General features: G+C 46.4%; 1 protein-coding gene across 2 annotated transcripts in view; it reads right to left on the bottom strand.

Annotated features, from left to right (window-relative positions):
• LOC124798448 (high affinity cAMP-specific and IBMX-insensitive 3',5'-cyclic phosphodiesterase 8A) overlaps nt 1–26090 on the bottom strand; it is a 1735971-nt gene that overhangs the window by 348383 nt on the left and 1361498 nt on the right. For both annotated transcript variants that reach the window (XM_047261866.1, XM_047261867.1), the window contains exon 8: nt 23346–23403. In XM_047261866.1, the coding sequence (XP_047117822.1) occupies nt 23346–23403 (58 nt within the window). The remainder of the gene's footprint in view (nt 1–23345; nt 23404–26090) is intronic.

The following is a 26090-nucleotide window of genomic DNA, read 5'->3' as shown; positions in this document are numbered from 1 at the left end:
GCCTTTCGGTTTCCTCTAGTAACCCGGTGTTGGCTCTCCTGCCAACCACAACATTGGCGACGAGGCCATACCGCGTTGTTAACTATACTGCCCTGATTTACTTGTGTACTGGCTTCGCCACCATCTCCAGATGTACTGTCCGAATTTTATCGCTTACAGAATCAGCAGACGCAGGCATTACTGGATGCCCTTGGACAGCTCGTCCAGGGTCAACGTGCGATGCAAAACGATGCGGCAGCCGCCGCTCCACCGCTAATGCAGCCACAACACGCAGTTGCACCAACTTTTTGTCCTTTTGATGCTGCACTGCAAAGCTGGACGGAGTGGTCACGCCAATTTCGATTCCATCTCGCAACCTACAGAATTCAAGTTAATGAGCGGCAGCCGTTTTTGTTGTCTTCGGTCGGCGTACAAACATACCGTGTGATAGTCAAATTATTTCCCTGACGCGACGTAGCAACTCTGTCCTACGACGAAATTTTGTCTGCATCAGATGCATATTTCAAAGAATCAGTCACTGTAGTTGCCAAACGGTATAACTTCTTTTGTACAAAACGTACGGCAGGTCAGACTAATCGGGAGTGGGTTGCAACCTTGCAAGGCCTTACTAGGTATTGTGCTTTTGAGTGTCAATGTGGACTCCCTTATTCAGATACTATGGTACGTGATGCAACTGCACAGAACGTTTCTGATGTTCATATAAGGGAACAGATTTTGAAACTAGTCAATCCCTCCCTTCAACAAGTGATGGACATATTGGATCGGCAGGACACACTTGACTTCGCTCAGGACTCATTTGAAACTTCGCCACCCATGTGTCAGGTTAACCAGCCCGCCAGGCGAGCTGCACAGAACAGTAAACAGCCCTCGCGCCCAGCCGCGCCGCTGCCGCCAGGCTCTCAGCCACGTGTACCGCGCTGGCATGCAAATGCAGTGCTCAAATCACACCCGCGGTGTGCTACTAGACATTCGCGTGAGAATTGCCCGTCACGCCAAGCTATTTGCTTTTACTGTAATAAAAAAGGACATGTTCAAAGTGTTTGCCATAAAAAGCTCAGATCGGAAACTCAAAATCATTCCAGGCCCTTTGCTTCGCGCCGGAATCGGAATTGAACCAAGGATACTCAGGCTCGCGAAACTTCGCCCATGGAAATTCAAATAGTCCATTCCACTCTGCCCAGTGCCACTCTCTCTAACAGTGACTGTGTTCGTCCCACAAACAGTGTGCGTCGACATCGCCAGAACTCCCATCAAGTCGCAAGTGATTTTGTACCAGTGTCGGTTCACGTTGCACGAGACAGTCGCTCTTGTCGTCAGCAGGACAATAAACTTTTTGTAGACTTGGATATTAACGGCAAAGTGATACCATTCCAGCTCGATACCGGAGCTGCAGTTTCACTGATCAATCAAGACACATACAAACAGCTGGGCACACCTCCGTTGTGTGCCACAAATGTTAAGCTAACTACCTATTCAGGTCACGGGCTCCCTGTGTTAGGACAGTGCAGCCTTTTTGCAACATACACGGGACAAACAAAACTTGTGTCATTTTATGTCCTTCGTTCTTCTTCTGCAGTGAACTTGTTTGGTTTCGATTTATTTCAGTTGTTTAACTTGTCTATAGTAAATCAGGTCCCATCAGTGAACCAGACTGTGCCTTCAGACAGTGTTTCCCGTCCATGTGAAGAATTTGCAGACATTTTTGCACCGGGCCTCGATTGAGCTAAGAATTATAAAGCACATTTGGAACTGAAAGTAAACACGCAACCGAATTTTTTCAGAGCGCACAATGTTCCCCACGCATTGCGTGATGAGGTCGCAAAAACATTACACGATTTGGAATCACAAGGTGTAATTGAACGTGTGCAGGCTTCTCTCTGGGCATCACCCTTAGTAATTTTGCCAAAACCTTCCGGAAAATTGAGGCTTTGTGTGGACTTCAAGGCAACAGTGAATCCACAACTCGTGACTGCAACTTTTCCTTTACCCCGCCCGGAAGATCTTTCTGACAAACTGTGCCTGGGTAAATATTTTTCGAAGTTGGACCTAGCAGATGCGTACTTGCAAATACCGGTGGACGAAGAATCCCAGCGCGTATTGGTGGTTAACACGCATCTTGGTTTGTATCGATTCAAACGACTGCCATTCGGGTGTGCATCCGCCCCTGCATTGTTTCTGCAATATCTACAAACTGTTTGTGCGTCGGTCCCTACTGCAGCAAACTATCTGGACGATATTGTGATCTTCGGAAAGACGGAAGAAGAACATTTAGCCAATCTCAGAACATTATTTCAGGTCTTGCGACAAAACGGTCTTCGCTTGCGGAAGGACAAATGTGTGTTTTTTGCTCGTGACTTGCCCTACCTGGGACATGTACTCAATGCCCAAGGCATACATCCCAGTCCCGAGCATCTCCGTGCCATACAAGACTTGCCTTCGCCGCAGAATTTGAAGCAGCTACAGAGTGTGCTGGGAAAAATCTACTATTATCACCGATATGTTCCACACGCCTCTTCCATTTCCGCTCCGCTTCATCGCTTACGCCGTAAAGGTGTTCCGTTCGTCTGGACGACGGCATGCGAACGCGCCTTTCGCCAGTTGAAATCGGCGTTGCTTTCCAATACTTGCCTTACGCCATTCGATCCCCGGAAGCCCCTTTTGTTGATGGTGGATGCATCGGTTTTCGGGATCGGTGCTGTGCTTGCGCACAAAGATGGATCGCACGATCGCCCTATTGCCTTTGCGTCCAGATTGCTCTCGTCTGCGCAAAGAAATTATTCACAGATCGAGAAAGAAGCATTGGCTCTTGTATTTGGTGTTACAAAGTTTCATGATTTCTTATATGGTCGTCACTTTACCATCATCACAGACCACAAACCTTTGACATCGCTTTTTCATCCGACCAAGCCTGTACCTCCACGTATAGCGCAGAAATTCATTCGCTGGTCTATTTTCCTCTCGCAGTACCGCTACGATATCTTGTATCGGTCCACTGCTAAGCACGGAAACGCCGATGCGTTGTCCCGTTTACCTGTTGCTGAGGATAGAGCATTCGATTCCTCCGAACTTGCTTGCATGTTCATTGATTCGGAAACCGATGACGTGGTCGAATCTTTTCCGATTGATTTTCGTCGTGTAGCTACAGCCACAGCTGCCGCCCTGTCCTTGCTACCGTTCTGCGTTTTGTTGCTATGCAATGGCCCTTGTCAAAGTCACGGATCAGGGATCCGTTGGTTCGCCGATTTTTTGCTCACCAGGAGAGAAGTTTTGTACGACGTGGTGTTTTGCTGTTGCGTTCAGATAATGATCAGTCCAGGGTCGTGGTACCACGTTCGTTACAGTCCTCTGTCTTCAGCTTCTCCACCAAGGACATTGGGGTATAGTGAGAACGAAACAACTTGCTCGTCGGCACTGTACTTGGTTCGGAATCGATGTCGCGGTTACGAATATGTGCTCTTCTTGCATGGTGTGTGCCGAACAACAATCAGCACCACCGCGGAAATTCTTTGCATGGCCAAAAGCCACTTCCCCTTGGCAACGCTTACACATCGATTTTGCTGGTCCATTCTGGAATGCTCGATGGTTGGTTGTGGTAGATTCATTCAGTAATTTTCCTTTTGTTGTCCGGATGTCTTCCATGACGTCATCTGCCACCATCCAAGCGTTATCTGCTATCTCTTCCATTGAAGGTCTGCCACAGACTATTGTTTCCGACAATGGCTCACAATTCATGTCCGCAGAATTTCAGTTATTCTGCAAGGCCAATGGTATTCAACATCTGACGTCCGCGCCGTTTTCGCCACAGTCAAACGGTGCCGCTGAACGACTGGTCAGGACTTTCAAGTCACAGATGTTGAAGTTGAAAGAGTCGCATTATCGGGAGGACGCGTTATTGTTCTTTTTGTCCTCGTATCGCTCTCAGCCCTGAGATGGTCGCTCGCCGGCTGAGTTGCTCCACGGTCGCTCTCATCGAACCTTGATGTCTTTGCTACATCCGCCGCATCAGGTTCCTGTGCAGCGGCAGACACCTGCTTTTGCCCCAGGCGACGTTGTCTACTACCGCCACTATCGAGGTTCACGGCATTGGCTCGAAGGGCGCATTCTTCGCTGCCTCGGCCGCGTTATGTATCTGGTTTTGGGGGCCTCTGGTGAGGTGCGTCGGCATCTTAATCAGCTGCGCCTCTGTCGTCGCACGGGATCTGCCGCTCCCCGTCTGCTTTCACCGACGGTGCCGTCCGGTCAGCGCCCTGGACCCATCTACTGGCTCGCCTCGGCACCAGGTGTTACCGACGCTGCCTTCCATTTTGCCCCATGGCGACGCGCCGCCGCCGCCTGTTCTCTCGCCGGCGACGCCCGCAGTGGACGCGTCGCTGCAACCGCCGGGCGCCTCCCTGGGTCACGCGCCGCCGATCGCTTCCCGTGACCAGTTGTCCTCCGACATAGAACTCTTGCCCGCTCCGGACCGTACGTCGTCTTCGCCCGTCGGGTGCCCCGGCCCGATGGAGGTCGACCCTTCGGCCCCTCCTGTCTCTCTGCGTGCGCATACACCGCATGTTGGCGTGCACCCTGGAGCAGATTTTCAGGCGTTTCCTAGCTCCCCGCGGTCCGAATGGCAGGGTGCGGGTGGCACAGCCTCGCCTGTTGTTAGGCTCCCCACCTCGTCGCATACGTCAACATGGGGTCCTCCCCACGGTGGGCGGAAGCCTTATGCCACAACCGTACGCCGATTTGCGGGGGAGGAATGTGGTCTCACCGCCAGACACCACACTTGCTAGGTGGTAGCCTTTATATCGGCCGCGGTCCGTTAGTATACGTCGGACCCGCGTGTCGCCACTATCAGTGATTGCAGACCGAGCGCCGCCACACGGCAGGTCTAGAGAGACTTCCTAGCACTCGCCCTAGTTGTACAACCGACTTTGCTAGCGATGGTTCACTGACAAAATACGCTCTTATTTGCCGAGACGATAGTTAGCATAGCCTTCAGCTACGTCATTTGCTACGACCTAGCAAGGCGCCATTACCAGTTACTATTGATACTGAATCATGTACCGTCAAGAGCGACGTTCACCATTAATGGATTAAAGTTAAGTATTCCACCAGCTACGTCCGTTTTTTCTAAATTCTAATTTCCTTGTCCTGTTCCAGACCTCACGTCAGCCTGCGTGAGCTAAAACGCGTGCCTTTCGGCTTCCTCTAGTACCCGGTGTTGGCTCTCCTGCCAACCACAACACAAATACTTTAAAGAAACGACTTCCTGACGCTTAAATCTACACTCGATGTTAACAAATTTCTCTTCTTCAGAAACGCATTCTTTGTCATTGCCAGTCTACATTTTATATCCTCTCTACTTCGACCATCATCAGTTATTTTGCTCCCCAAATAGCAAAATTCCTTTACTACTTTAAGTGTCTCATTTCCTAATCTAATTCTCTCAGCATCACCCGACTTAATTCGACTACATTCCATTATCCTCGATTTGCTTTTGTTGATGTTCATCTTGAGCCTAGCAAAGCAAAAGCAGAAATGCTGAACTCGATTTTCAAATGTTCCTTTACGACGTAAAGTCGTGTAGTATTGCCTCCGTTAGATTCTTTCTCCAATGCAGATATGAGAGGTACGGACGCTACTGTTAGGGACGTTGAGAAAAACCTGAAATCGCTAAAACGGAACAATGCTCCAGGAGCCGATGGAATCCCTATCAAATTCTATGGTAACTCGTAGACGCTCGAATGTAGAAGCAAAGTACCTCACGAAAGCGTAGTTATGGAGGTTCTAGAATGATCCTTAACTGAGTAAATTAAGAATATAGGCCAACTACAAGGTGGTCAAAACAAAACTGGCGCGGAAAAGATTCCTGTTTCAAAGATAAGGATGGCTACTCACATGTTCAGCCCCCATTGTGGATAATGTACGTTGGGTTGCGTTGAAATACACTGCGTGATAAGAAAAGTGAAGCAACCAGAGGGCATGGTCGGATGTCAATGCAACTTCGTACAAGTACAATCAGCAGGAACGTAAACGGTTATAGCTGCAGTTCTCTGTGACATTTAGAGCGACCACCTGAATGGATTAGAGTTGTTCGTGTTAGTGTTGTTATCAGGACTGGTAGGTTACATAAAAGGCGTTAACAGCATTGGATGATTACTGGAAGGACTCGAAGATATCACGTACTCGTCTGAGACAGCGTTATCGGCACCTGAAAGAGTTAGAAAGGGGCAGTTCTACACTACACCCTGATGGGCATCGTCGGCAAGTACAGTGGCGACCGGGGAGAGGTTCCATTCTTCCAATGTTTCAGAATGACCCAGCAGTGTTACTCCCGGTCATGCTACGTGGAGCCATTGAGTATGACTTCAGGTTAAGGCTGGAGGGACCTCTGATGGCACAACGGTACGTCACGCATATCGCGCTTCATCATGTCTTAACCCTCCTGTAATAGTATCGCGGTGCCATTTTTCAACAGGGTGCCGCTCGTCCACAAATGGGACTGGCCTGTGTAATGTTGAGGCACTTTCATAGTCAGCAAGATTCCCAGATCTCTCCTCGACGGCACATGTGCGGGACCAGCACGGACGTCAGCTCTGACTCAGTGCCAGTACGCAGGATACTGAGGGCCAGTTGCAACAGCTGCGAGCCAGTTTGCCTCAGTGGAGGATGCAACGGCATTATAACACCATTCCCAACCAAAACAGTGCATGCATCCAGACCAAAGAGGGGTGCAACGTCATACTGATAACTGAGCTCATTCTGCTAAGTTCTTTGTAAATCTGACTCGATTTTGTAATCTCTGAGGTAACACCACATACGGTCTCAACCCCGGAGTGTCATTGCGCAGCATCTTTCCCTTCTGGGTGCTGGGACGGAATTTATCCAGCCTATTTGTCTGCGCCGCTCGGAGTGGCTGCGCGGTTAGAGACGCCATGTCACTGACTGGGCGGCCCCTTCCGCCGGAGGTTCGATTCCTCCCTCGGCATGGGTGTGTGTGTGTATGTGTTGTTCTTAGCATTAGTTAGTTTAAGTTCGTTTAAATAGTGAGTAAGTCTAGGGACCGATGACCTCAGCAGTTTGGTCCCTTAGAAATTCACACACACATATCTCTCTGCGTCTAGTGTCATCCCATGTTAAACTGAGAGAACAGTTATGAAATTTTTTCGTAACATGTATCTGAGGCGGAGATCTGGGTACCTATATTAAATGGTATCGGACAAGTCCAGGAACGACTTCGGAAACAGCGGGGGCTGGCCAGCTAACCGACAGGGTCGCCGTAGAACAACAAGTGTGCAACACGAAAGTATGACATACAGTGGAGACGGCACGGCAGAATAACAAGTTCAGCTCTGCGCTGTGGCGGAGCTGTCTCATTAGCTGAGTGAGACGAGGCATTGCCGTGGAGAACGATATGCGGATTCGCCTATGTACGAGTCGCGTTCGCGCCAAATATTTTTTTCAGTTAAAGCATCAAACTGTGTCCATTTTACACCTACACAATGCTGTGCCTTTTGTATCTTTTTCTGTTACAGTTTTCTTTATCTCAACATTAAGACGTAACATGAACTTCTTACAGACGTAAACGACCACTTTGTCTCGTCAATGGCACAAATTAAGCCAACAGAAAATAATAGTGGAGAGAGTAACATCGTACTGAGGTACAAAAAAAAGTCAATAGGTATACTGCACTAGATTGCGCATCATGCTGCAGATAATTATTCTTTCTGTACATTTGACGTATATGCTTATCTTCACAGAGCTGGTACATACACTTACGAGCAACGTTCATTTTAGAGATGTTCAAAGCGAGTACTTTGAATCTGCAAACACTTTGAAACTCACTGGATCGTACTTTGCTGGGCCCTACGCAATGCATCTGCATCCACCATTGCCAAAGCAGTATGCACGCGACCTATGAGATCGCGTACATTCGTGGGTGGAGTACCATAAACTTGTTCCTTTAAGTGTTTCAATAAATAAAAATCTATTGGATTAGGGTTTGGGAAACGTGGAGGCCAAAACACTGGACCTCCACGACCAATTCATTTCCCTGGAAACGCTTCAATTAAACAGTTACACACATTCATTCAAAAAGTGAGCACGCATCCGGCCTTCCTGATTTAGGTTTTCCGTGACTTTCCTAAATCGCTTCACAAAAACACCGGGATGGTTGCTTTGACAGGGCACGGCCGATTTCCTTCCCCATCCGTCCCTAACCAGAGCTTCTGCTCAGTCTCTAATGACCTCGTTGTCGACGAGACGTTAAACACTAATCTCCTCTTCTTCCTCAAAAAGTGTGGCTGTGCACCATCATGCTTAAACCATAGCTGCCGCACAACACCGAATGGTATGTTTTCTAATGCGACAGGCAAAGTATTGTAAGGAAATGGACGATACAGGGGCGCATTCAACTTGTCCGGGAATAGGTAAGGACCCAAAAGCGCTCCTCCCAAGATCCCAATCCACAGGTCTATGTCCAAGCGTGACTGACAGCCACGTTCACCTGTGCCATATGGATTGTATTCCAACCAATAATGACTGTTGTGGAAGTTCAAAATACCTTCACAACTGAAGCATGGTTCGCCAATTCCTACCAGGATATTTATAAACTGTTCGTTATCTTCTACTTGGTGCAAAAGCCATTCACGAAACTGTACTCGTAGAATGGGATGTTCTGGCCGCTGGTGGTGAGTTAACGAGTAATTATACGGCTGCAGTTCATCATCGTAAAACATTTCAACTAGCAGCCTTTGAAATATCTGGCATTTCCGGTTACTTCGCCGTGATGACTGGTGAAATGTTTCAAGAATCGTGTCCTCTGTTTGTGGAGTACGTCTAGTCCTTGGACAACCTCTACCCATTACTTGTGGACGAAGATCACTGACTTCCCGAGGGCGTTGGTCCAGGCGATGAAAAACATTATTATCGTGATGGCGCCTTTGAGGGTACCGTGCAGCATACGCACGAGCAGCAGCAGCAGCTTGGTTATCGGGTGCACCCAACACCAAAAACATATCGGCGTGTTCATCGCTTGTGTACTCCATCGAGAAGCCGCCCTACATGAACTTGGCAGGGCCAGTTGTACTTATGCACTTTGCTGTTAGTAGACTCGTGCATGCTCTTTAATGGATCCCATTGCCATGTGATAGGCTATTGTCACGTCACAAGATGATGTATTCCTTATAGACCAGGAGAACTAGGAAACAGATGTCTAGAAAATAAAAACAGGAACTTGACGAGGATCCTAACCATAGCCACCGGATGTGAGTGCGATGTCCCAGCAGTCTAATCACTGAGGGACGACGGCTGGTACGGCAATGTGGGGTGGTACACACATTCCTCTGTACATTCGATGTGCTGCACGATATTACAGGGTTGCCACCTTCTCGATTTCATACATAAGTCTTCAAAATGCACCCGATTCGATTTTGCTAGATAAGCTTTTGTCTAGGATCTGGATGAGAAATCGTTTGCTGACCTACAAATGCGGCATTTTTTCTCCACACTGCATACCGTAATGCAGGAGATCGCAACTAACGGACGTACCTTCCGTTTTCTTCTCGTACGCTTGAAGAACTTTTCTTTTTCTTTCATTGGATTTCGATTTCCCCCCCCCCCCCGCCCCCCCCCCCCCCCCCGAAAGGGACGGGCTGGCAGCAGCTTAGTACGCCGCTCTTCAGTCTACAGAATTTGTTTAAAAAAATGAAGATAGTAAATAATATAAGCATGTGATAAAATCGTTGACTTAAATTGTAAAATGGCGGAAAAATTGTGAAACTTAAAACATAAAACAAAGGGTTGGCGAAGCTAATACAATACACAGGATGCAGACAGGTAAAATAATAGACAGACAATTAGAAACCATGGCGACAGTCTGGTTTCTGTTCGCAAGAGATATAAAAATCACAACCCAGTAAAAGCATTATTTCTGTTCGCAACACTTTGGAAGAGATGCACAACACTGAACACTCACTTGAACACTGCATCAAAAAGTTGGCACAAATTTGACACACCACAGCCGAGGGCAGATTGGGGGACCAGGACAGAAGAGAGGGGGAAAAAGGGGGAGGAGAGGAAAAACGAAAGGGGGAAACAACAGAGGGAGAGGACTCAGAAGGGGGGAGCAGGGCAGACGAGAGGGGGAATGGGGAAAGGCAAAGGAAAGAAACACAAAAGGAGTCGGGGGAGAGAAGGGAGGCCGAGAGTGGGTAGGTGGGGAAAAACAGGATGGAAAGGGGGGGGGGAGAGAGAGCTTAGAAAAAGGACAGAGGAAAGGAGGGGGAGGTGAGGATCAGAGTTGATAGGAGGGATAAATGGCGGGAGAGAGGACATCATCTGGGAGGGGGAGTTGATGGAAGCCACCTTGGGAAAGGAGATGAAGGGTGTGAAGGGTGTAGAGATGGAGGGTAGGGGGGACAAAACACTGAAGGTGTGGCAGAGGGCGGAGGTTGGAGAGGAGAGGAGCAACCAGGGGGTGAGGGGGATCAAGGCGGCGGGAGGTGTAGAGTATGCGGAATATTCGAGGAATAGGAGCACATGAGGGAAAGGAATCACGTCATAGAGGATCTGCGTGGGGGATGGGAGGCATATACGGAAGGTGAGGCGGAGTGCATGGCACTCGAGGATCTGGAGGGACTTATAGAATTTGGGGGGGGGGGGGGGCGGATATCCAGGCGGGACTAGTACAGATAAAGATTTGTAGGTGTCGAGGATGGTAGAGGGGTTCAACCTCATGTCTGGCCAGAGAGGAGTTTGAGGAGTCGGAGGTGGTTGTGGGCTTTGGATTGGATAGAGTGGAGATGAGGGATCCAGGTGAGGTGACAGTCAGTGGTGAGGCCAAGGTAGGTGAGGGTGGGGGACTTGAAGAACAGTGAGTATTTACCGTTGGGCATTGACAGCTACATTATGTGAGTGAGAATAAGGAACATCACAGGCCTAAGTGTGTGTGTTTGGTGCGTTCTAACGGACAAAGCGGTCACACTGCTGCCTAAATAGGACAGCCGCTAGCCCTGATAGGCCGGTCGGACAAACGTGGCTTGTGTCGGCGGTTACATCGGCGACTGCAGTCCTGCAATTGCAGCAGTGTCACCTAACGGATGTCATCGATGTCCTTACCGTCCAATGGGTCTTCAAAAGCGCCGGGCCGGGATGTCAGAATACCAGTCCAGTATTTATCCAGTTGTATGTGGGGAACTGACTGACTGGCCGACACACCCAGCCCTCGTCCTTAAGCTGCCTGACGTATTCGATTTGGGGTCGGTGCGCCTTCCCTTCTCTGGGCTAAAGCCGCTTTAACTAATGCTCGGCTATCCCTTCGGGTCAGGAATCTATCATGCATGAATTATCAGAAGCAATAAAACACAGTCTGAGAATTGTGTAATCTCGACATTGCATTTGCATGACTCTGAAGATGCCACTGTCAACAATGATGTATGTAGTAAAAATTACCCAATAACAATACAAACTGTAGCTACTTCTGTACTGCAGTGCTGCGTTGGATGTTCCACTGATAGAACTGATCTCTGCACTCAGAATCATTTGGCCCCATTGCTTGCACATGTCGAATACAGTAGGGGCGTAGTTAGTGTTTATCAGTTCTCTCCACAGTGCACAATGTACATCAAAAAGTGCATTTCACAGCCATGTTGCCCGCTGCTCATTTCTAACCTTGTTTCATTCGATGCAACACCACCTGTATAAATTCTTCTGCGTGAAATATTCTTCGCCGAGAATTTTGACTAACTCGTGGTTTGAAAGACCCAGTTTCTCTAATTTTCTATTCACATTGATAAATTACGTTCAGTTAGTACGACGAATGTTGTGAAATATTTCTCTGTACATTCGTACAACTTTCTGAGCACTACATCTTCTTCAGTGGAGTAGGCAACAATCAAGTTCACTGTGAATTTTAATTTGCATCACATACTTGCATAAAATACAAAGACGGTTAACATATAATCTTCTCATATTTTTTTATCACAGCCACATAATTTTACAGTTTCTTGTATTCTATCACTATTTTCACCACGTTTCTCCCTAAATTATTTATTGTGTTTAATTTATGCTACCCTTTCTCTCTTCTATGCCTATACATGACTGTAATGAATTGTTGTATACATGCCAGTTTTATGACTTACTATGTGATATGGAATAAGTGATTTGTACTTTTTTCCTTCGTTTGTATAAAGCAAGTCTTATCTCTTCATGAACTATGTAACTTGTGTAATTAGTTTAATGAATGCAAGTTTAATTCAACTACTTATGTTATACTTTCAGTAATTGTACAATACACCCAAAGAGAGCGATGTATGTGCTATGCCCTCTGTCACATAACATTTGGTATATATTTGTTTATACACAAGCACACTTGATATAGGTATATTTTCCCTCCTTTACCTTTCTCCCCTCTCTACCACTTTTCCTCCCCCCCTCCCCCACTGCTAAGTTTACATCGTAAGCAGGGTATTGAGCTTATCCAATAGTTTCACCGCCTGTAATTAATACTTCCATTTTATATGCCCCACCCCCCTTTCGACCGCTCCCCCGTTCCTCCATCCAGCTCTCGCAATGGTCGATAGTTAGGTTCCATTTCATTGAAATCTTTTCCACCACTTACCTGGTATCTTTCCCTCCCATTTCATCCCGATTCCATGTAATCCTCTCCCCCCCCCCCCCCCCCCCCCTTATCCCGCCTCGCCATCTCTCCTTCTAATAGCTGTACTTTTTCTCATTGACAACTTTCCCACCACCTCCCTAGCAACATTCCCAAACACTTTATTTCCGATTACAGTCCACTCCCACCCCCACCTTAGCCCCTCACCGCCCGCACCCTATCCCGGCCACACACACGCTCCACGTATACAAACATCCCATCATTACGCGAATTGTGCATTTAATACCTTACGTTTTATGCATTATACCTCTGCTACAACATATTGATTACAACACATAATGTACTGATGGCAAACTTTCGTAATCTAGTTTAGCATGTTTATCTATGACACGCAGACACACTTTATAGTAAGATTTGACATGTTCTGTCACCGTTATAATTGTTTTACACTGCACTGATGTTTGGGTGTTTCCCATTTAAAACAGTGTATGGTGTAAAGTACTCTTTTTGGAATCATGTATTTTCATGCTATTAAGCATATTGTGTACACCTTGAATCAACAAGAAACACTGTTCCTCCAAATATGTATTTAGAGGCGTATTTGCAGGTAACACTGTTTGTTAAAGATGTATGATTGCGTTTCAGTTTTGTGTACCTATGATACTTGCTTAATCATGGAATATGCAAGATAGACTTACAGCCTACGCTGTTCACCTCTGATGACCAGTCAATAAGTAACTTTCATAGTGCATTTTCAGACCATTTCACTGCCAATGTAACGATCGTATTCATGTTTATTCTGTGGCTCGATTGTACTATGGTTGGAAAACATGTTATCTGCCTGTGCGTCATACATTTTTGTGGTTTTTTACTTATCTACAGTCTGGGATACCTTTGACGATGACTTCACCTAAAGCCGGCCGGAGTGGCTGTGCGGTTCTAGGCGCTACAGTCTGGAACCGAGCAACCGCTACGGTCGCAGGTTCGAATCCTGTCTCGGGCATGGATGTGTGTGATGTCCTTAGGTTAGTTAGGTTTAATTAGTTCACGTTCTAGGCGACTGAGCACCTAAGAAGTTAAGTCGCATAGTGCTCAAAGCCATTTGAAACCATTTGACTTCACCTAAAGATTAACTATACTCAACATGTAAGTTGTATTATTTCAACAATTTTTATTCTGACACTGAAATGGCTTAACGATAAATTTTGATCCTTCACACTTTCTAAGCATTTGTTCAACAAACTTTTTCAGTGCTGTAGTTGATGATGTTCTAAGACCGAAATCACGGTAGGAATATAAAATAAACAAGTTTTTAAAGTAAAATGGTGAAATATCATTCAAACATCATACAAACAAGTACGATAAAATAGTGTCTCGATTGATTCCTTCAGTAGCCTCCTATAGTGTGCAATATGTCATGCACGTTAAGACAGGCAATCCAGCTTATCATCTGCCCCAGGTTGCAGACGTGTAAACTGTGTTGCCTGTCTTAAGGAGAATAAAATAAATTCCGGGCCCATCGTTGTATAGCTGTCTCCAACAATAAAAAGAAACGTGGCCAAAAGCGTACAGTACCCAATGGAGATTGTCTTCAAGCTAATGTACTTGTCGTAGCTTGTGTTTCCTTCTCCCCTCCATCCTTCCTCCCTCTCCAATACTAGTTTTGTAATGTAGATCATGAATAACTTCAATCATGCCTAGTATAAACTGAAACGCCACCCGATGGTGAAAACCGGAAGTATTCTGGCAAAAAATTGATCAATCTTAAGAGCAAACACTTTCTGTGAGCTTCTGTGAAAAACAGGTCACGTCACCGACAATCTTTTAGATCTCCTCTCATCTCTGGATCACTCTAGGACCGCTAGCCCGACGGTACCTAAGTTTGGGAACCCTCCTCCCCTGTAATGAGACCCTGTGGGGCTGCAGCCCCATTACACGGCCAGTGGACTGCACTAACCGGTGCGCACGCGGCTGAACTCCTTCCTCACAAGTTAACATCAGCACGCTATGCCTGCCTTCAAGACAGATCCTCAAACTTTGTTATGGCTTGCTTCAAGCAGTTGAAGTGCAGATGCTCGTTAACATTACTAACAAGGCCTGATAAGAGAATAGTTTTTTCTACTTTCTGAAATTTGGCTCCAATTCAGCTTAGCTTCAAACTGATTTTTCGTTAGAAATTTCGTTATACAACCACCGTAGTGAAAACCGAGAAATGTAGCACACGTCTAACATATCGAAGGAAAAAAGCAACAGTCCTTTACCGTTCTTAGAGCTTCCCTTTTCCTATTTTATGCAGCCTGTCACTTCTCTTTTGGTTGCTATCTTGATAAAGAAATCAACCTCGTACGTAGGGTAACACGCGACACGTGGTCGAATTACGTAGCGGAATTGCGTAGCTGGTACTGAATTTAAAGTCTTTTGTACGAATGGCAAGGGGATGAGGCACTGCATGTAGACGAGAAAGAACGTCTTTAGAAACTACACGTCTATTGGATGTCTGTATCACACTTTACAAAATGGATTTCATCGAGATTCGAGAAGTGTTCAAAACAAATCATAAACACCGAATGAAAAATGGTGTGGCACTGTAATCACTAAGATTAGGGCGAACTCTTTGGGAGTTACAAACCGTGCAGGTATCCACTCCTAAAGAGTGCATATAAACTCATACTAATGTAACGGGGTGATGAGAATTGATGGAACGTAATGGGATGCAACCGAATGCGAAACCGTTTGTTGTGGAGCTTATCGTGAAACTGGCTATACTTTAAGGCGAAGCTGCAGATAGCGCGGTAATGTATGTTATACGTACGGAAAAACAAACATCCAGAGGCTGAACTGGTCCAATGGTTCCGCGTGGTATGAATTGCAATATGAAACACTTTTCAGGGGGAAGGAGGAATAGATTGCTCTAAAAGTGTATGATTTTTATACGCAGTTCAAAAACCAAGCACAAGCAAGTCCTTTTGACCAGCTACTGGCCAAAAGCAGGGCTCATAACATACTTTTAGTTCTCTTACGCCCGTTTCACCACTCTTGCTTGCTATGACGTAAATATTTGCTACTGCCGTTGAAAGATCACGCACACGAGAAAGAATCGTAGGGGCAGACCATCTCCAACTTGTTGCAGTGAGATAAACAACTTTCCAGCCAGTTTACCATCCAGATTAACAGTCAGTATAATTGTACACTCCTGGAAATGGAAAAAAGAACACATTGACACCATACTTGCTCCGGACACTGCGAGAGGGCTGTACAAGCAATGATCACACGCACGGCACAGCGGACACACCAGGAACCGCGGTGTTGGCCGTCGAATGGCGCTAGCTGCGCAGCATTTGTGCACCGCCGCCGTCAGTGTCAGCCAGTTTGCCGTGGCATACGGAGCTCCATCGCAGTCTTTAACACTGGTAGCATGCCGCGACAGCTTGGACGTGAACCGTATGTGCAGCTGACGGACTTTGAGCGAGGGCGTATAGTGGGCATGCGGGAGGCCGGGTGGACGTACCGCCGAATTGCTCAACACGTGGGGCGTGAGGTCTCCACAGTACATCGATGTTGCCGCCAGTGGTCGGCGGAAGGTGCACGTGCCCGTCGACCTGGGACCGGACCGCAGCGACGCACGGATGCACGCCAAGACCGTAGGATCCTATGCAGTGCCGTAGGGGACCGCACCGCCACTTCCCAGCAAATTAGGGACACTGTTGCTCCTGGGGTATCGGCGAGGACCATTCGCAACCGTCTCCATGAAGCTGGGCTACGGTCCCGCACACCGTTAGGCCGTCTTCCGCTCACGCCCCAACATCGTGCAGCCCGCCTCCAGTGGTGTCGCGACAGGCGTGAATGGAGGGACGAATGGAGATGTGTCGTCTTCTGCGATGAGAGTCGCTTCTGCCTTGGTGCCAATGATGGTCGTATGCGTGTTTGGCGCCGTGCAGGTGAGCGCCACAATCAGGACTGCATACGACCCGGCATCATGGTGTGGGGAGCGATTTCCTACACTGGCCGTACACCACTGGTGATCGTCGAGGGGACACTGAATAGTGCACGGTACATCCAAACCGTCATCGAACCCATCGTTCTACCATTCCTAGACCGGCAAGGGAACTTGCTGTTCCAACAGGACAATGCACGTCCGCATGTATCCCGTGCCACCCAACGTGCTCTAGAAGGTGTAAGTCAACTACCCTGGCCAGCAAGATCTCCGGATCTGTCCCCCATTGAGCATGTTTGGGACTGGATGAAGCGTCGTCTCACGCGGTCTGCACGTCCAGCACGAACGCTGGTCCAACTGAGGCGCCAGGTGGAAATGGCATGGCAAGCCGTTCCACAGGACTACATCCAGCATCTCTACGATCGTCTCCATGGGAGAATAGCAGCCTGCATTGCTGCGAAAGGTGGATATACACTGTACTAGTGCCGACATTGTGGATGCTCTGTTGCCTGTGTCTATGTGCCTGTGGTTCTGTCAGTGTGATCATGTGATGTATCTGACCCCAAGAATGTGTCAATAAAGTTTCCCCTTCCTGGGACAATGAATTCACGGTGTTCTTATTTCAATTTCCAGGAGTGTATACGAAAGTGTTAAGGAGCTGATGTTAGTTGATCTTGATACAACTCTCTTGGTACTTCTAATCTATAGGGTTTCTGTCATATGCGTTTCCTCTCCAAATTACGACTGGTCGGAGTTGAAAAATTCGTTACTGAACGGTAGGATAAGTTTGTTTATCTCATCCACAAATTCTCGAGCGGATTCCGCAGTTTGCTGTGCACCGACAAGTTGACACTTTGTTTGAAATTTCTTTACCTTACGTCTTCCAATTCTGTAGCACTGTTTGAAGTTATGCAACAATCCACTGCCTCACTTGAAATCACTGTAATCTATGTCGCGCGCTACTGCATAACGTTGTAAATAGCTATCATGCACATCCTGTAAAATGTATCGAGCGTTCTTGAAAAGAGCAAACACTAGTTTTTGTAACGAGTGCACCTTGTCCTCCCTTGAATATCGGTAGTTTCTCTTATGCATTACACGGTCGTATTGCTGCACACTTATTTCAAATATGTTCTTAATCTTTTTTTTACTATGCTGCGAATGATCTTCTACGTACGTAATTATGTTTAGTACCCTCTCTTTGGACAACGATTGTACTTTACTACGTTTCACTGGAGACGGGATTTGTGGCTCCCTGTCCGACAGCGGTGCCTGTTTCAGTATCAATTTCACTTGTTAAGCACGTATCGTCATCATTGTACCCCTCATACACAATGTCCAACCAGTCGAGCGTATACGACACCACACATTCCTCTGACTCATCTTGCAGAAACGTTAATGTTTCAGCTCCCACTTCTTTCTCACTCTCTGAAATATCTTGGGTTTCTTCCTGATGACGTGTCAAGTTCGGCTACTTTTTTGGTAGACATAATGCTATGTTTGCTTTGTTTATCGTTGTCATTGCTCTCCTTTGTATCAACGCTACTAGCACTGTAGCACTGTTATGAGTGACTCGTCGACTAAGCAGTTCAACTACACTCCGTAGCCTCCTGCTGTACTCGCCATTGGATACCTCCAGTCCCGCCCCCTATAGCCATTAACAGCCAATATTGTGACTGTATGGTAGACAATATGTGGGGAGTTGAATGGCTTAAACCTCATTGACCTCTTCCGACCTCGCTTCAAGGGGTTCCGTGTCAGAGTTTACATGCAGCCAGCATCCTCAGTTATTTGTTGCATGTATCCCAATCTCTACCTCCCTCTACAGTTTTTATCTTCTGCAGATCCTTTTAGTGACATGAAAGTTATTCCCTGATGTCTTGCCTAATTCCTATCATTCTGTCCCTTCTTCTCGTCAATATTTTTCGAATTTCATTTCCTCGACGATCCTGCGGAGAACCTCCTCATTTATTATCTGATTACGGATAGTGTTTGATGCTGGTAGACTTCGCTTGGGCAGAAATGTCCTACTTGTCTGTGCTAGTCTGCTTTTTATATCCTTTTTGTGTCATGCGTCCGACTTACTTTGCTTCGAAGGTAGCAGAATTCCTTTCCTTCGTCTACTTGGGGTCCCCAATTTTGATGTAAAATCTATTGTTAATCTCATTTCTGGTACTCAGCATGATCTTCGTAGGTCGGTTTACTCTCAGTCCACATTCTGTACTCAGTAGATCGATCGTTCCGTTCAGCAGATCCTGTAACTCTTCTCTACTTTCACTGAGAACAGCAATGTCATCAGCGAATCTTATCACTACCATCCTTTTACCCTGAGTTTTAACCCGATTCCGGAACCATTCTTTTACTTCCGCCATTGTTTCTTCAATGTACAGTTTGAAGAGCAGGGACGAAAGAATACATCCCTGATTTATACCCTTTCTAAGCCGAGTACTTCGTTCTTGGTCTTCCATTCTTGTTTTTCTTCTCGGTTCTTGTACGTATTGTATATTACGCGTGTTTAGCTACAGCTTATTCCTGTTATCCTGAAAATTTCTAAGATACTGCGCCGTTTTATTTGTCGGGAGCTATTTCTAGGTCGACAAATCCTACGAATGTGTCTTTATTTTTCTTTAAGTCTAGGTTCCATTATCAAGTGCTACATCAGAATTGCCCCTCTGGTGCCTTTACGCTTCATTAAGCCAAACTGGTTGTCGTCTAACAGATTCACAATTTTCTGTTCCATTTTTCTATAGGTCATTCTTACTAGCATCTTGGATGCAAGAGATGTTAAGCTGACTGCGCCATAGTTCGGGCACTTGCTGTCTTGGGGCGTTGTATCGATGATAGTTCCCCGCTTATCTGACGGCATGCCTCCAGACTAACCTGAATTATTGTTTGGTTGCCATTTCTCTCAAAGGTTTTCGTAATTCCGCAGGAATTTTGTGTTTGCATTCCACCTTATTTCGATCGCAAGTCTTCCAGAGTTTGAGCCTTATGAAAGTACAAGGTAATTTACCTGTGGAATAAAAACAGTAACAAAAATAGCGGCAGTTAGTTTTAAAGTACACATCTTGGTATATCTGCGAAATCAACGTCTGCTGCGGGTAACATTCTATACCGTGTTGCTCCACCCCACGCATTGCAACATCCCTGGATCCTTCTTATCATGCCGTCCACACGGAGGTCCAGACGTTACTCCTCAACCCTGTCCTGTCTAGTGCGTGAAGAGTGCTTTGCAACTTTCATCCCGTCCCAAGCATATTCAGTCGTGTTTATAATAGCAGATTTTGCAGGTCATTCGATTCATTTATTCCTACCACCAAGAGGAACGTGATAACGACGCGAGTGCGATGTGCTTGTCCATTTCTGTCTTGGAAGACGAACACATTGCTGAAATATTGCTTGTAAGTCGGGACATCAGATCGGATGATCCTGTATCGATACTGCACAACGCTGGCAGGCGTGTTACGACATTTCTGGAGACCGGTTCCGAAAAGAACGATCGTGTGAAACCCAGCTCGCTCTGGTCATTCACGAGACCCAGAAATCAGTAGATACAGGTACCAGATAGACCAGATAGATGCCGCGTTCCTTGGATTCCGGTAGGCATTTGATACAGTTCCGCTCTGCCTCCTAATGAACAAAATACGTGCGTGCAGAATGTCAGACCAACTGTGTAGGCTCTGAGCACTATGGGACTTAACATCTATGGTCATCAGTCCCCTAGAACTTAGAACTACTTAAACATAACTAACCTAAGGACATCACACAACACCCAGAGACCAACTGTGTAGCTGGACTGAAGAGTTTCTAGCAATCAGAACACAACGTAACATGCTCAACGGAGAGAAGTCTTCAGACATAAAAGTGCTCTAAGAGAATGTTACAGGATCATAATTTTTCAGTATACACAGTTCTGGAAAAAAATTAGTACACCTGGAAAGACGGAATCGATTTTGATCCGATGACTGCTTATCCCATCTGGAGGGTAGTAGATATACTGATAATGGTTTCAACGTCGTTCGTCAACAGATAGCATAGAGGCATAGCTACCAGAGCGCCGTCTGCGTCTACTCTTTAACAGGGAATGTTCATTGTCAGAAGGCTCAGTAAGATGCAAACGTGTGAAGCAGGCAGACAAATATGCCACAGACACGCACTCGTGCTTTCTACAGCCGACCGAGCGAGTTTGAAATGGGCCAAATTATGCCCTTCCGAGTGGCTTAATGGTCCTTTCGGAAAATTGACACACAAGTCGGACTTGCTGCGTCAGTTGTACAACGATGCTGGTATCACTGGACGCGTGAACATTCTGGCCGTCCACGCAGGACAGACGCTCGCCATGATCATCGTATTGTAAGCGTAGCAGTGGCAGATTGTAGACCTACAACGGGACAGATAGGAGTCCTTGTGAGCTCAGATGTGTCAACAAGAATTGTTGCGAACCGGTTATTAACAGTGGGACTATGGGCAAGCACACCTTCGGTCAAACTCAGATAGATCGCGCGCCTTCCATTTTCTACACATGGACAGCACTCTCACTGATACTACATGCACCGTGCGTGTGTCTGACTAGCAGTCATTCCTCGCCAGGTGACGCTGCTATCGCCTGGACTGGTTTATATCGATAGCAGGTCACTGGCCATAATGATCTGGTTGATCAGTGTATGTAGGAGTATGCCTCTCTCCTTGTAACCACTGTTTGCAGCCGGCCGCTGTGACCTAGCGGTTCTAGGCGCTTCAGTCCAGAACCGCGCTGCTGCTACGGTCGCAGGTTAGAATCCTGCCTCGGGCGTGGATGTGTGTAATGTCCTTAAGTTAGTGAGGTTTAAGTAGTTTTAAGTCTAGGGGACTGATGACCTCAGATGTCAAGTCCCATAGTGCTCAGAGCCATTTGAACTGTTTGCAGAAAAGACTGATATCGACTAAATACTCTATCTCAAGCCAGGCCAAGATTTGCGTTCGTCCGCCTCGGTAGCTGCGCGGTCAACGTGGCGGATTGGAAACCAAAGTGGTCCGGGTTCGATTCCTAGACGGGTCGGAGATTTTCTCCGCTTGTGGACTGGGTGCTGTGTTGTCCTCACGTCATAATTGACTTCCCACTATTGAGATGGCTGTGTGGGGACGTCCCGGAGTCCAGTAAATAAAAAAGAAAGAAAGAAGGAAAGAAAAAGATTTACGCTGTCGAAGCGCGATCGCACTCCACAAGCGCAGCCGACTTTGCTCAACACTCCGGCGTTCCCAATCGCTCCACTATTCTAAGAGCAGGTGAGCGAGTAAGACAGCTATATTCTGAAGGCTGCACACGCAGGAAACTCAGGAAGACTACTTGTAACATGCGTGTAGCATACTCTTATAAGAAGGACCGACATTTTGATTTTATTGCATAGTTATGCCGATTATGATAAACAGTGTATTGTAAGTGTACTCTACGAGTTTGCAAATAGTGGACAAGAAAAATCCAAAGAGCCAGTGGTGGAAAAAGAACACGTCATGAGCGGACCTGTGTTCCTGATGAACAGAGTGAGTGACCATTTACATGTTCTTGCTAGCAACAACAAGTGCACTCTCCAACGTCTGAAACTACTGCACAGCTCAAAACACATTGCAAGACAAAAAACTACTAAATTATAATCTATGAGTGTTGATATCAAAATCTTTCTTATTGCTATCTGTCCTGATAATGAGTCATACTCGAAACAAGTTACAGTATTTAAAACTTAAAGCGAGATTACAAAGGCTTATAACTCTATAAAATCTGTTTATAAATTAAGGGTAGTACATCAGCGAGTCTGAAATATACTTTCACTGGAAAATCCACATACATTACATTGAGAATACTAACTTTGTTTGGTCTTCCTAAACTCAAATTCTGATTTATCATGGAGGGATGCTGCCTGAGCTTTTAGCAGCGGCAAGTGCGAAAACACACACAGAGGGTGTAACGGAAAAGAAGCAGTATCTTGATGGTGCTATTCTTTGTGTGTGTGTGTGTGTGTGTGTGTGTGTGTGTGTGTGTGTGTGTATGTGTGTGTACAAGTGTAGGGTGTGAGATATATATGCAGTGACTGGTAACGAGATATGGCTTAATGGCGTAGTACTAGCGTTAGGATTGTCAGATAACGTGTTTTCAGAGCTCACAGAAAGATGGACTGCACATGATGTAGAAATACTTGTAACTGCTGACACCAGACATGTAAGTTATTATAAGCCCGTACGTAACACTTTCTTAACTATTAATTATGACTATACAGAAGGGATTGTGTGCCATACCACAAAAGGAATTACTGCTTACTGCAGCTTTTAAGATTGCGTATGTTGTACAATTAGAAGAACTGCTGGTAAGTAAGAGACTGGTTTTAGTGACTTACAAACATAAGTAAACTGCTATTTTAACCAAATTCGACAATGTTTCGGTACAGATTGAACTGCGGGCTCTGTCTCCCTGAAGACCCACGCCATTTCTGGACAAACACCAGTACGCTGATACCGCTCAGTGCGAGTGTGGCAGTCAGTATTTACGCGTCACGTAACGATCAACACAGTGTACTCTTTGTTAGGAGTAAAGGCTTTGTTCGTCAGCCTCCTCAGACGTTTGAAAGCAGTGTTACTGAACGACTGTATTCGCACAAGACGAAGAACGTTTCAGGAACGTTCTTTGTCGAGTATATTGACTGAATCCAATTAAACAATAAAACTGCGGATTCCCTTCGGCACGTTGATAAATCAGAGTTTAGGTGGAGTAAAAAAGATTTATTTGCAAGTATAATAAGCTTCAGCAGAGGCAAGATCTCGGAGCACCGCTGTACTTACCCTGTTAAAGCCGGCGTTCAGGTACGGGATGACGGCTGCCTCTTCCTTTTCCGCCGTGCTGGAAACAAAACACAGCACAGTTAACACATGTTTTGGGGGTAAATGCTTCATATCTGGTAGATAAGTTGATATTGGATAACTATGCTAGGGTTATAAAAATTTATCTACTTTCTGACGAAACAAAATTATTAATGCCAAGCACTCCTAAAAAGAGCTTACAGATTAGTATAGAGTAACACGGTGCAGTAAAGTTCTAGATTTCGTTTCTAAAATAACTGTCTTTGATCTTTGAAATAATATTCGACCGTCCAAGTTGGAGAAAAAGAAAGAAATGATTAGCCTCTGACGTCACGTTGACCACGAGGTCATTAGACAAGGTCGTGTACGAGTAAGGAATACGTCCCTGTCCTTTCAAAGTAACCATCCAGTCATGCGCCTTTGATGGTTTTTTGGTACGTCTTATGTTATTGGAACTTTTGAGATGCAAATCGCAGCATAATGCCCAGAGGACAAGCATTTTAAGCTTACCGCCGTCTTTCGGACTTTGAGAATGGTAGAATCATAACATGGGGGAAGTGGGAGGATGGTATCGACACATCACATTGACGGTTGGCTATACGGTAATGACTACAGAACGAACTGGGACAACGTGGACTTAGAACGACAGTGTCCTTTCAGAAGGACTACACAACCATAAGTTCGCAGGATTGTTCGACATTCTCTAACTAACAGAAGGATGACAACATCTGAAGTTCCGTTAAAGGTTATAAGATTATAAGCGAAGAATCGCCACGAACCTTGAAGGCAACCGACTGCTGGAAACTGGGTTGAGAGCTTGACTTGTGGGGTGTATTTTTCCTTCTTTTCCTGCTGCTGCTTATTTTGTAAGATTTGTGATGAGTCTTATACCAGCACTAGCGGGAAGTTGCGCAGGTTTCTCTGTATGCCGGCGGACATACAGAGAAACCTGCGCAACACAGAAGCCCTACCACCTCGGCTGTATCGATTACCCAAGATCCATAAGAACAACGTTCCACTGAGACCGATCGTTAGTGGTCCTGGATCACCGACATATAAACTGGCAAAACACTTGGCCTCTCTGCTCCAGCCACACGTGGGGAAGACCGACACGTACATTAAGGACTCAGGACATTTCATTGAGAAGCTGATGAAACTGAAACTTGCACCAAACGACATCCTGGTGAGCTTTGATGTTGTTTCGTTATTTACGAAAGTGCCACTCAGTGACGCTCTGGAGCACATCGGTTCCATTTTCTCGCAAGACATCAGAACGCTCTTCCATGCATGTCTCACCACGAGCTATTTCACGTGGAATGGCGATTTCTACGAACAGCTGGAAGGCGTCGCCATGGGTAGTCTTCTCAGTCCAATGGTGGCCAACTTCTTCATGGAACAATTCGAAGCACAGGCACTGGACTCGGCGACTTGCAAACCTAAGGTGTGGTACAGGTACGTCGATGATACTTTCGTGGTGTGGAGCCATGGTGAAGAACAGCTCGGTGACTTCCTAGGACACTTGAACAGCCTCCATGCCAACATAACATTTACCATGGAAGTAGAAAAGGACAAGAAACTGTCATTTCTAGATGTCCTGGTCACAAGGGACGGCGAAAACCTGGGACACAGAGTGTATCGAAAACCGACACACACGGACCGATACCTGCACAAACTGTCAAACCACCACCCGAGCCAGAAAAGAGGCATTATTAGTACGCTCGTAACGAGAGCTGGACGAATATGTGAGCCGCAACACCTCAAACGAGAAATGCAACACCTGGAAACTGTTCTGAGGAGCAATGGGTACTCTACAAAATATATTAGAAGTGTAACAGAGCCAAACACTCGGCGACGTAAGGAACCAGAAAAAGAAATGTCGGGTAAGGCATTTCTGCCATACATTCACAGAGTGACGGACAGAATCGGCCGTATATTGCGCAAACATGGCGTAAAGACGATTTTCAAACCGACAAGGAAGATCAAAGAGTGTCTTAGATCGGCGAAGGAGAAAAGAGACCCACTTGCAATGTCGGGAATATACCGTATATCATGCACATGCGGAAAAGTTTATGTCGGAATGACTGGACGATCCATTAACACCAGGATCAAAGAGCATAAGCGACATTGCAGGTTGGGGCAGGTGGAGAAATCGGCCGCGGCAGAGCACGCACTGAATGAGACCGACCACGTAATAAAATTCGCCGACACGGAAGTTCTGGCTGTAGAGAAGCACTATCACATGCGCTTGTTCAGAGAAGCTGTAGAAATACAAAAGCACGTGAACAGTTTGAACAAGAAAGAGGAAAGCCTTAAGGTAAAAGGATCCTGGCTTCCCGTACCGCAGCGAACGACCGTCGCAGGTAGCAAGAGGAGAACCGCACCGGAAATGACCGCGGAGAAGCCCTCGGACGTTGGCGCGCCGGGTACATATAGTCTGCGCCCGCGAGCTCGGCTCCAGTTCACCACCGGCAATGGAGGGTGAAGCTTTGACAATGCCAGCCACTCGTGGTGGCGAAACGTCAGAAAAATCATTAGATGGACGTCGGCCGAAGAACCCGAGACAGAAGCCAATAGGCAGTTTGTCAACAAGTGGCCACGAAAAGCCTTAACAATTTTGTAACTCTGATTCCTTGTTGCAATATTTTTTGTATTGGTTTGCTGCTGCTTATGTCATGCACATTTACGAAGAGCGATGAGTTTTGTAACTATTGCTATCATCGGTTAATA

This window comes from Schistocerca piceifrons, chromosome 5 (genome assembly GCF_021461385.2).
Source record: "Schistocerca piceifrons isolate TAMUIC-IGC-003096 chromosome 5, iqSchPice1.1, whole genome shotgun sequence".
In the NCBI taxonomy this organism is placed as follows: Eukaryota; Metazoa; Arthropoda; class Insecta; order Orthoptera; family Acrididae; genus Schistocerca; species Schistocerca piceifrons.
The sequence above is the reverse complement of the archived record's forward strand: the minus strand, read 5'-3'. Positions and strand labels throughout refer to the sequence as shown.